Genomic DNA, 12,377 nt, shown 5'->3' with positions numbered 1-12,377 from the left:
ATAATTTAGCTCATTAGAGGCAGGCTCCTTTGGCCAGGACATGGCCTGGGCTTAGACTCCATCATCTTGCCAGTCAACTCTAGACTCTGAAGTGGCTTCTTTTCAGTCTCCAGCCTCCATGCTGATGATGATGATGATGAGGAGGCTAGATGAGGAGTGTCTCCACTCCAGTGGTTAGGTAAAGTTGGGCTGTGGGGTTAATTCGGGCCATAAATTTAGCTGACTGGGTGCTGCTACTGTTGCTATTTGGTAGTTGCATGCTGCAGACCCAACCGGGCCAACTAAGACCTGCCTCCTTGGCGCTGATATAATGTGACACCAGCTGCTTAATGTTTTGGTTAAAAGCATTCTAAGTGAAATGCAACAGGGCGGAGATACGACACTGCTTGCACTGCAATGGCGAAAACAAAAGGACGAAAAATGTTGCAAAAGGACGAGCAGGTCGGAGGTCAGGACGTGGCAGGTCTTGGGCAGGGCGTGGCTGGAGGCGTTGCCTCATTGCCTCATTCGGTCTGGCAATTTGCTTAAGCGAAAGAAGGCTGTAGCACATATGAGCCAAGAAGTGCCAAGGCACTCAACTTTTGGCCCACAGACAGTGGGTTCAAAAAGCAAAGTTTTGGTTAAAAAATAAAGGGTTTTTAGGGCCAGATTCTCTAAGGAATTATAATATTTTAATCAAACCTTATAGAAATGTACAAAGTTTCTTTGGAAATTATTTTAAAAGTAAGACCTAAGCTTATATTTCTGAAACCCCTCTAGTTAGGATATTACTGATTGTTTAGTTATATGATAGCTATATGTTATAGTAGCCCGATCTTGATCATTTTTAGTTATAGGGTTCCTATGAAGATGTAAAGTATGCCTACCAAGTTTGAAGTTATTAGCTTAAAAATAGAGAGACTAGTTCAAGTTTTAAATATTATGCGGACAAACGGACACGCGGACATGCTTATGTCATCCATTTTCGAAATAATTGGACATATATAACTAATTCATACCATTTCTAATAAAGATAAGATGAATATTTAACTAGTTTGGAGTTATTAGCTTAAAAACTTAGTTAGCAATTCTTACAGAAACTATTTCACGGACAAGCGGACACGCGGACAAGCTTATATTACCTTTTAACGAAAATATGTGTCATATATGACCAAATCATTAAATTTCTAGAAAAGATGATACCAAATCTTACAAGTTTGGAGTTATTTATTTTAGAAACCAGTAAAAAATTCATAAAATTCTTATATAATTTTTTATCCCCTACAAATCCCATCACACCCACTGTGCCAAGTGTGGCAAAGAAGTTTTGTTTGGTTTGCTGCTTTTGCCAGCGGCTGTTGTGGCAACATCATCATCATTCATTTGCGCCCAGGTGCGTTTTCGTGTGCACTCTGCTCTTCCGCCCCAGCCCAGCCCAGCTCAGGTTGCCGGTTGCACGTTGCAAGCTGCTTGTGTGCGAGTCTCCCAAGCTTGCCCCATGCCGCTTAGTTTGTATTTGGTTTTTGGGGTTTTTGGGGTTTTTCTTCGCGGTATCTGTTGCATACCTGGCGGCGTCTCCGCCATTCCGCGGCTCCTTGTGAACTGAATCCTGGATCCTTGTTTGTTATTCTTAGAACTTGTTCTGGATTCCGCTTGGATGCCTTTCCCTGTGTCTCTCTGTCTGTTTCTGTTTCTGTTGATGTTTTGGTTTTTTCTCTCCGACTAGTTGAGACATATTTTTGTTTAAAGAAAGGATTTCTGTTCTTATAGCTTAACTTAACTTTATTAAAGCTTTATGTTAATTATTCTTAATTTCCACAAAGAAAAGAATGAAAAGTATTTAAAAAAAAAAAGGTCAGTGCCTGCTACTGACGCTTTAACTGAAACAGCTTTATCAAATATTGCAACATAATGACGAAAAATTGGTATTGCTGGCACTGCTGGGCCGTTTCGACTGCTGGGGCCTTCGACGATTTCTTAATTCCGGATCAGTTGATCGCCGAAATGTTATCCAGTTACACGCGACTGTTCCGCATTTTATTCATAATTGTATTTCTGAAATTACTGTTCTTAGTGGCATTGTATTTGAGAACCTATGATGGTTTGTCGAGACTATCAAGGTTCTCAACGACCTATAAAGTGGATGTTTTTGATGAAATTCTAGTGGATCGTAGAAATCGTAAGTCCTCTTACTAGATCATATATTCCTTCAAAATATAATCGAAAATACTCTTAAAATCCTTTCGACAATTCTAGAACCCACTTGGGAGCAACGTTTACAGTGGATTCGTGAGGAAATGCCTTCATTCCCTTTGCAGGAGATGTCTGATCGGGAAAAGCTTTCTCTCAAGACCCCTGAATGTGGACCCATACCTGACATGATGAACATCGATTTCCACAACACCTACTGGCAGAGGGCCATTAATGGGAAACTCAATTATTACATCTATGGAGCATACTACGATGACAGGGAGACAGTAGCGGAGGGGCCTCTGGTACGACTCCTGACCATGGTGAACCAGCACGACGACAAGTCCTTTAAGTATCCCGAAATCTTTTGTCAGTTTTGGCTGAAGAATCGAGCCAAGCCGGTGATTGTGCCCGTTTCCGAGCATCGGGTAATGTGGCCCTTTGGGCATGCCCCGCGGCGGTATTATCCGACTTTTTTGAGCTGCCCCCTGCCCGAGGGTCGCTTCAAATGGGAAATACCCGAAATGGTGTCGTTGGTGGGCCAGAAGTGTGACAGGGCGAGGAATCTCCTGAGGGTGGTGTACGAACCGCGTGAGGATGAGCCCAAGACCGCCTCAAAGGATCCCCGATTTATGGTTTGTGTCAAGACCATGGACTTCCTTTACGAGGACAAGTCCTGGCGACTGATCGAGTGGCTGGAACTGATGCGTTTACTGGGTGCCAGCAAGGTGGTGCTCTACGACGGACAAATGCATCCAAATATGACGAGGGTTGTGAAGGACTATGTGACGAATAGTCCCGGTTTCGTGGAGCTCCGTCCCATGTCCTTGGGTCGAGGGGAACCACATGCTCGTCCCCATTTCCATCACTATGCCATGGCATCGGACGGTTTCAATCGTATTCTCAACGAGATGATACCCTACAACGACTGCTTCTACCGGAACATGTACAAGTACGACTATGTGGGTGTGTTCGACATCGATGAGGTGATCATGCCGCTGGGTAACATCACCAAGTGGTCCGAGTTGGTGAAACTATCGCGAACCGTGCCGGATGATGGGAATCGCATTCCAGAAGACTGCACCGAATGGGTGAGCTTCTGTTTCCGCAATGTCTACTATCCCCGGTATCCGGAACGTCCCAAAGTCTACCGGAATCTGTCCAGTTCCTTCTATATGCTCCAGCACGTGGAACGGGTGCAGCGTCATTGCGGGCGCGGTGATGCCACCAAGTGCCTGCATGATACTCGATATGCCGTGGGATTGCACAACCATTTCACCTTTTTCCACACAGAGGAGGAGGCCTGTCCGGCCAAATCGATCCCCATAGAGTATGCCCAGATGCAGCATTACCGGGAACCGGACACCAAGGCGCTGCTGATCGATCCGGTGGTGGATGCCAGCATCTGGCGTTTCCAGCCGGAGCTCCAGGCCAGAGTGGAGGAGCGATATCAGCGATTGGGCTTTCTTCCGAATGAGAAACAACTGGCTGATACCCTGGAGCAACGAAGGCGAAGTGATGAGAGGCAACTAAAGGAGGCAGTGGGTGGGGTCTGATTATAGATTATACATATTTTTTTTTGGATAAACTTTAAGTAGCCTAATATTTGTATTTTTAGGTAGCTATCAATTTTTGTAATTAAATGATTTAATTTAAAATAAAATCATAAAGGTTGGAGATTAAGAAACCTTTATAAAACTTGTTTAAAGTGTCTTTAAATGAAAAAATTAAGAAAACAGCTCATAAAACCCAGTTCTTGCGACTAAAATATATTCTTATATTTTTAAAAAACCACCTACCTCCAGTTACAACCTCTACCAAAAACCCTATATACCCTTCATACTACCCTACTTCAATGGATAGCATGTCCGTTTTATTGTAAATTTTATTTTAAGAATTACGTTTATACATATATTGACTAAAGACCAGTCATTGTGCTTTCGTTGTGACGCAAGTTTTCTTTTGAAAAGCCCCCTCCAATGCAATGAATGGCCGGCTATTTGAACAGTTCGTTATAATCTTTCAATACCGAAAGAAAACTACGTATGTTTCCCTATAAAGCGGGTAAATAGTGTCTTAAAAATAAATACAGTTCTGGTCTTATTTGTTATAATTAAGACCTAATTAAATTTGATTATTTAATTCTTACGTTTTTCGGGAAAATTCTGTTAAGACAGCACAGACCTGTTGTTTGAGCCACCTAACTGTTGTTCGAACGGAAGCATCAAACAGGTTGCAAGTCTTTTTGGCCAGTTAACGGCTGTTGCTTTTCGGTTTTCACAGTTAGTTGCCGAAAAGCCGTTAGAGGGGCACATATGTGGGGGTGGATGGAGAAATAAATGGAGTTTTCATCAAATAATATGGCTTTGGGAGCAATTACTTCTTGAATTCTTTTGGGTTTCTTAGGATTTTTTGTTTATTTTTGAAAATTTTCATAAATTTTTAATAAAATTTAACTTTTTTCTCTTAGCTAATAATTTGTTATTAAGACTTTTACCAGAGTTTTTTACAAAAACATAAATTTTTGGGCAAAAAAATGATTCTTTTGGGCAAATGAAATGAAATTCTTAATATTACGTATACGACCCATATGCCAAACCAAATCTTATTTTCATCCAACTTTAAGGTTTTACATTTTGATTTGAAAACTAGAATATGAAAAAAAATTAAGGAAAATGCTGGAAATAGAATGTTTTTTAGTAAAATTTCCAATGAAAACCGAAGTAAAGGTAAAAACCCTAAGCCCCCTTTTTCCTTTTTCAAATTTCAGCAAAAGAATTCTTAGAAATAAAATAGTTCTTTCAAATTTAAATGCCTTTTTAAAAAGGCTTAAAAATATATGTAAAAACAAGCCATATATGCAAATATTTATACAATCATTATATATGTGCTGTATATATATTTTTTTTGTGTAGAAGCAGCTGTTAACAACTCTTTAAATATTTAACATGATTTAGCAATTTTAATTGACGTTTATATTTCGATGCAGTTGAGTTTCATTTTCATTTTCCACGTTTTTCAGTTTATGCATTTTCATAATGCATTTTTAGCCCAGAATAACCAAATGTCGAATGCAGAGTTTGCTTTAGCACTTTGGAGTGATTTCCTTTTTTTTTTTTGCAGTTTTTGAACAGCCAGCAGTTCAATAAAAATGCACATAGAAATTTAATTTAATTTGTATGCCAGAGTTGGGCATACACACCGTTGCACATTTTATCCACTTCTAATTAATTGCATGACAGAAAAACACAAAAGCAACCCGACTATAAAACCAAATGCAAATATGAAACAAATATGGCTAAAAATAAGGCAACAAACAACTACAAAAAAAATGTTGAAAAACAAACAACATTCTGGGAGAAAAAAAATACGAAGAGAAGATGAAAATATTCATTATTATACGACCAAATGGCGAATTAATGATATCAGAAAACCCTGTTGGTGGCATTTAAATTATGCCAAAAACGAAAACAATACCAATCGTCCAATAAAAACTGTGCTATTTTTTAATTAAATGTTTTTTAGTCAAATCCTGGCAGCCAGGAATCCAAGGGATTAGGTAAAATATTTGAAAAGTCACGCGGAAAACAAAGAAGCCCAGTGGGTAGTACCATAAAGAGAGAGAGAGCGGTAAAGGGAAATAAAAACAGACCAAAAAAGAAGGATAAGATAGGAATAGAATGTGGTGGTGGTGGGGTAGAATGGGGTAAACCGGAACCGGAAACGACAGCCAGCGACAATGGCGCCGTGTCAGAGAACTGTCACCAAATGCAGGCTTTTTTTCAAAATACAGAAATGACTAGGATGCTAAAACGACTAGGGGATGCTGTTTCAAGAAATAAAATTTTATAAATAATAGTAGTTTCCTTAAAAAAAAATTAAGGAAAATTATTGTGTACTTTCTTTTCTCTTTCTTGGTTTAATTTCAACTCTTTTTGTCCTTTTTTTAGTTAAAATTCTTAAATTTTTCTGCGAAATAAAGTTGATTTTATTAAATAAAATAGTCGAGTTAAGGTTTTAAACTATTTGCTTTGTTGTAGATATTTTCCTTCTTATTCTTAAAATCCCATCTATTTTTTTTTATAAGAGCCCTAAAACATAACTTTTTTATCAATCAACATAGCATCTACTAGTGCCTAAAATTTCTAACCAGTTACCTTTGCTTATTGTCTCACTAGAAGTCATAGGCTCTTCTACAGTTCTCCCAAAGTAACAAACAGATCACATCGAGAGTCCGTCAAGCATAGAATGCGCCTTACCAAAAGTGTATAAAAAAATAATGTATAAATTACTGATGAGTAAGTAAATTAATCGCGTGTTTTAAAAAAATATATATTTTGGTAAAAAAAATAACAAAAATTTAAAAAGTTTTTCTAAAAACCACACAGAACTAAAAGAACGTAAGTGACTTTTAAGTATAAACTTGGCCAATTAGATGGTCTATTAATTTTGTCGAGTCAACTGCATAAGTATGTGTGGCTTCTTGGCCATTTCAGTGGACCCTGAAAGTATGCTGCGAATTGCAGTTAATTGAGCGGATCGAAAGTGGGCAAGTGGGCTGACAAAACCCTATGCCATATACCAAGCTCCTCTTTCAAAATGCAAGAATACAGGAGAACAAAGTTCAAACTAGCCAAACAAAACAAAACAAAACAATAGAGAACACAGAACAGAGGCGTACAAAATACACACTCACTCGAACATACACAATGAAACGCAACAGGGAACTGACCATGTTTTTTGTTAATTAAAATTGGCATAGCTCCCAAAAAAGGGGGGAAAACGCTACAGCATTTTTGCATTTACATCAGGCTTCTAGGTTTTTCCTTTTTTTTTTTGAAAAACATACAGGAAGTAAAAAGACTTTTTGGCCACAAAAGGAAAACTTGAAACTCTCAACTCTTCAAACTGTTCTTGAAAAACCTTCAATTTACCATTCAACATTTTCCATTCTCAACTTTGAACTCTCAACTTTTTTCAAACCAGAAAATGAATGGCAGTGAAGGCCACGATTTATATCGTCAAGTACCTTCATATATATGTATATATATACTCTCCTTCTGTTACACTTCAAGTGTGTATTTACCTTTCGAGTGCTTAATTTTTCAATGGATGACAACCCATTGAGGGGCGGAGTTCTCGATTTATGTTCTGCCAATAAATTTACTCAACACTTTGGCCCTCCGACTAATACAATATTTACATCAAATTGGTGGGAGGGTTAAGGGGGGGTTGGGCTTTCAAATAAAAAATGGCAATGCGTTTTTCCTTTCAAGCCAAAGGAATGAAGAACTGAGAAAGGACACTGTTAGAAAAAGGTTCTAGAAAAGATTAAATTTTAAAAATATAAATATTTTAATAAGAAATAGTAAGATTTTAATAAAAGACAGTTATAAGAATTAGAAAGAAGTACCAGGTTTCATATACCTTGTAAATATATTCTTAGTCCAAGTTTCTTTAAGTGCTTACCCTTCTCGGCTTCAGTTTCTGTTTCAGTTTTGGCTTCTTCTAGAATACCCCATAGAGCCCAGCACCCCAATGGCCTGTCATTTAAGTTAAAAGCGCATTTGTAAATGTACAAAGTGGGTGGATATACATAGTAGCTTCCCTTGGCCGAGATCCCCGAGCGCCTTTTAAAGTCAAATCTGGCACAAGCTGCTTTCTGCGTTTTGTTGTGCAATTTTTTAGCATTTTTTTTATTGAAAGTCCCTCCGACCAACACCACTCCCTTGGTAGCTCAAAGCCAAGTGTTAAGTGTATGGATTAAGACACAGATTCCCCATTAAAAGCAAAACAAAAAATCTAGGTCATATAGAAACTGTCATAAATTCCTTAGTGGAATGTCCGGTCAAAGGTCTTTACGGGGGCCTCGGCTCGGACAAATATTTACCCTCGTCTCAACTACAGAGATTTCAATTCTGGATGCAGGACTCGGGTGATATTTTTCATTCAATGCGACCGCTTTTGGCCTTCATTTAAACTTATGACAGCCAAAGCCAAATTAAAGTTTGCTTTTGCTACTGGTCCTGCCTCAATAACATTCGATACGAGCAAACAAAAAAAGAGGAAAAATGTTGCCATTAGTTAGAGTTCTGCTTACCAAGAGGTCTCCTTCCAATAAAGGGATATATTGAGAGAAAAATTTAAAGAAATTTTAAAATTTAAAGAAAATAATATAAGCTTTTTAGAGAATTGTTTACAAGCCTTTAGACATTTTTATAAAATAATTTAAATAAATATTTTTAAAGGGTATTTCTTAGATTAGTCCTAAATTCTTTCCGGTTTGTGCTTTTCCATTTCATCGAATCGTAATAAGTTTCAAGAAACTTGGCTTTCTTGACCCAAAAGTGCAGGCTAATAAGAAATGCGTGATGTGTTGCCCCCTTGGTCTAGATTCCTTCCATTTTTCGGGTGTCGCACACAATAACAAGAACAACACACCCACCCACTCACTACTCAAATCATCCAGGACCGTGGGTGTGTGTAAATATTTGTTTCCAGAGTTGGCCAACTTCTTGGTACACGTTTCTTGGGTTCGTGCTTTCGAATGATTTGCTTCCTTTCGACCATGTCCACCTCCTCATTCTAGTGGTCCTCGTGTAAAGTGAAAATTTCCACCAAATTTCTCTCACGTTTCAACAAAAAAAAGCTCACGTCGATGTCCATCTATGTATGTCCCTCTATCTATGGCAGTGTTGGTAAAATTCGAGTGGATCTCATTAGTGGCATGCCCCCACTTACGATATTTGTACAACACTTGCAAATACATTGTTTAAAAGGAGGGTTTTAAAGAAAAATTATGATTTTAAAAGACATTTCAAGGCTCCACAAAAAGGCACTTAAAGTGGACTAATTCGAATAGATCTCATCGATAATTATTCTGGTAAAAAATAGTGGTAAATATGTTCCTTTCAACACTATAAGATATAATACCGCTTTTATAAAAGTTTCAGACGAAAACCCAACAAAAATATCATAAAATCTTATAAATAGAATGTCCTGTCCAGAGGGTATATCTTTATCCTATAAAAATCAAAGAACTTGCAAACCTTTCATAACCTATATTATGAAACTTGTATGCCTTTGTACAACACTAGAAAAGTTACAAACAATATTGTAAAACTAAGTAAGCATCTAGTTAGCTTAGAATCTATATTCCTGGGAATATGAACGTTTAGTCTTATTTCGATTTTTGCTTTCGCCTCAAAAAGAACACAAAACTTCGACTCGTTTCGAGAAATTATCACGGCTATACCAGTTTTTAGATTTTAGTGTAAAAGTTTTCCAGGAATTGAGGTTCGTTTGTGTTTTCATTCAAACAAAATTTGTTTCTCAATTCGTATTATTTTTTCGTGGCTAATATTTAAAATTTATTTTTGTTTTTTTTTGTAAACCAATAGCAGTCGCAATGTTTCCAAACAATTTTTACAAAATGAAGAACTTTGCCAACCCAAAGACAATGTTCCGAAGCTGTTCATCCGCTAACAATGACAACGATGATAAGGATGAGGTGGCCACCGAATCCATGAATGGTCTGGCTGTTCAAGATGGTACTGGTGTGGCAGGAAGTGATATTGACGCCGCCGCTGCAGCCGCTGCTGCTGGTGGCGCTACTGCTGTTGCCCCAAAAGAAAAGAATGTGAATGCCAAGAATGGAAAGAACGCAGCCAAGGTGGTGGGATCACCATCGGCTTCAGCTCCAGCCACGCCAGAGAAATCGACCAACACCAAGCAGCAGGGTAAGAATAAGAAGAACAAGCTCACCAAGAAGCTATTCAAGAATCAATCGGCTCCATCGCCGCCACCACCGCCACGCACACCCAGTGTTTCGAGTGATGCCAGTGTTGACTCAAAGGATAACAGCAAACTAAATAGTAAGAAGACTGCCGCCAAACCAAAGGATAACAACAAAATTGTTCCCGAGAAGAAAGTGATGATGCCAGAGATGATGGCAGCCCAGAAGAAGGCGACATCGCCAGTGCCGCCAAACACAAAGATGATGCCATCACCGACCAAGAAGACCATTATTATGACTAGTCAGGATATTTCCCAGGAAGTGGCCCAGGCGATCGACAAGGATATCATTATACCCAAGGTGAACACCAGAGATGTGGCCGTGCAGGACGACGATATGATGCCCTTTGAGATGACCGAAATGGTGCCACCAAGCGACGCTGTCGGCGATCTGGGTGATATGGTTCCAATGCCGGAATCATGTCTGATGCCAATCAATGAGCAGCGTGAACCGCATCATCCACTCAATAGCCGTTGGACGCTGTGGTATTTGGAGAACGATCGCACTAAAACCTGGGAGGATATGCTACACGAGGTCACCAGCTTTGACACCGTGGAGAACTTCTGGAGCCTGGTGAATCATATTAAGCCACCGTCGGAGATTAAGATGGGCAGCGACTACTGTCTATTCAAGAAGGGCATCCGTCCGATGTGGGAGGACGAGGCGAACGTTCATGGCGGTCGCTGGGTAATCACTCTGAACAAAAATACCAAATCTGATCTGGATAACTTTTGGTTGGACACTATGCTCTGTTTGATCGGCGAGTCCTGTGAATATTCCCACGAATTGTGCGGCGCCGTTGTCAATATTCGTGCCAAGTCCAACAAGATATCCATTTGGACAGCTGATGGTAACAATGAGGCAGCCGCTTTGGAGATTGGAAGGAAACTACGCGAAGGATTGCGCATGGAAAGTGCCTATGTGTTGCAGTATCAACTCCACAAGGACACCATGGTCAAGCAAGGATCCACGGTCAAGTCGATCTATACCATGTAATCGATACGATTTCAATAAGGCAGCATATAAGGACTCATCAATCAGTACAGGACACTCAAAGCCATAGCATAGTCACATTAGCAATGAATTACATAAAGTTTACAATGATTTATCAAGCCCCCCCTTCCCCTTTAATCAACGCCCCCCCTCACACACAATTAATGTCAAGCTATGCCTTGTGCAAGGTCAAACCATATCCATCGCCAGATTAGATATTTTCGGTATTTTTTACACCAGAACTTATTTTAATCACTATTCCATTTTCGGCCACGTTAACACCACATCCCCGTTTTACTCGTTTGGATGTCCAAATTCGAAGTTCGTCTACCACTATCCTGTCATACACATAATCACAATATAAATTTTAAAGTTGTTACTATCGCGATGAGAATAATATATATCAGATGAATGTGTAAAGTGTTTAACCTTAAGATCGACTTGTGTTTTTTTTTAAGGGTATTGGGGGTATATAACCTATTGGTTTTACTTCTTAAGGGGGATTATAATAACTTCTTGGTAATGTATGCTAATTATATATCTTCTACAATAGAAGGTTGTGCAAAAAAGGCTATATCTTTATATCTTTATCTAACGATGTCCATATCTCTGCCAATTCTCATCCGATTCTCAAGGGGAATACCTTAAACGATTTGTGGATGGATTCCCCGCAAATCTGCATCAAAATCTGAGAAGAAAATATATTTTCGATTTTTTTCCAATTTTTGTGGGGGTCCCCCTGCAAAATCCAGGATTTCGGGATATGGCCCCTTCCGATGTCTATATCTCTGCCAATTCTCATCCGATTCTCAAGAGGAATACCTTAAACGATTTGTGGATGGATTCCCCGCAAATCTGCATCAAAATCTGAGAAGAAAATATTTTTTCGATTTTTGTCCAATTTTTGTGGTGGTCCCCCTGCAAAATCCAGGATTTCGGGATATGGCCCCTTCCGATGTCTATATCTCTGGCAATTCTCATCTGATTCTCAAGGGGAATACCTTAAACGATTTGTGGATGGATTCCCCGCACATCTGCATCAAAATCTGAGAATGAAATATTTTTTAGATTTTTTTTTCAATTTTTGTGGGGGGACCCCTGCAAAATCCAGGATTTCGGGATATGGCCCCTTCCGATGTCTATATCTCTGGCAATTCTCATCTGATCCTCAAGGGATGGATTCCCCACCAATCTGCATCAAAATCTGAGAACAAAATATTTTTTCGAATTTTTTCCAATTTCTGTGGGGAGACCTCTGCAAAATCCTGGATTTCAGGATATGGCCCCTTCCGATGTCTATATCTCTGCCAATTCTTATCCGATCCTCAAGGGGAATACCTTAAACGCTTTGTGGATGGATTCCCCACCATCCTGCATCAAAATCTGAGAAGAAAATATTTTTTCGATTTTTTTCCAGTTT

The 12,377-nt window shown here is 39.1% G+C and overlaps 2 protein-coding genes across 3 annotated transcripts; both read left to right on the top strand.

Annotated features, from left to right (window-relative positions):
• Positions 1-1,890: 1,890 nt before the first annotated feature.
• Positions 1,891-3,725, top strand: LOC108119633 (uncharacterized). The gene is made up of 2 exons (XM_017232901.3): positions 1,891-2,158; positions 2,236-3,725. The coding sequence occupies exons 1-2, from the start codon at positions 1,891-1,893 to the stop codon at positions 3,723-3,725; spliced, it is 1,758 nt and encodes a 585-aa protein (XP_017088390.3).
• Positions 3,726-6,313: 2,588 nt separating this feature from the next.
• eIF4E7 (eukaryotic translation initiation factor 4E7) lies at positions 6,314-11,391 on the top strand. Of its 2 annotated transcripts, none has more exons than XM_017232899.3 (2): positions 6,314-6,467; positions 9,570-11,391. In XM_017232899.3, the coding sequence occupies exons 1-2, from the start codon at positions 6,449-6,451 to the stop codon at positions 10,958-10,960; spliced, it is 1,410 nt and encodes a 469-aa protein (XP_017088388.2). In that variant the 5' UTR covers positions 6,314-6,448; the 3' UTR covers positions 10,961-11,391. The 2 variants fall into 2 exon arrangements, with proteins under 2 accessions (XP_017088388.2, XP_017088389.2); XM_017232900.3 differs by lacking the exon at positions 6,314-6,467 and adding an exon at positions 9,307-9,465.
• The last annotated feature ends 986 nt before the right edge of the window (positions 11,392-12,377 follow it).

This window comes from Drosophila bipectinata, chromosome XL (assembly GCF_030179905.1).
Source record: "Drosophila bipectinata strain 14024-0381.07 chromosome XL, DbipHiC1v2, whole genome shotgun sequence".
Taxonomy (NCBI): domain Eukaryota; kingdom Metazoa; phylum Arthropoda; class Insecta; order Diptera; family Drosophilidae; genus Drosophila; species Drosophila bipectinata.
The sequence above is the reverse complement of the archived record's forward strand: the minus strand, read 5'-3'. Positions and strand labels throughout refer to the sequence as shown.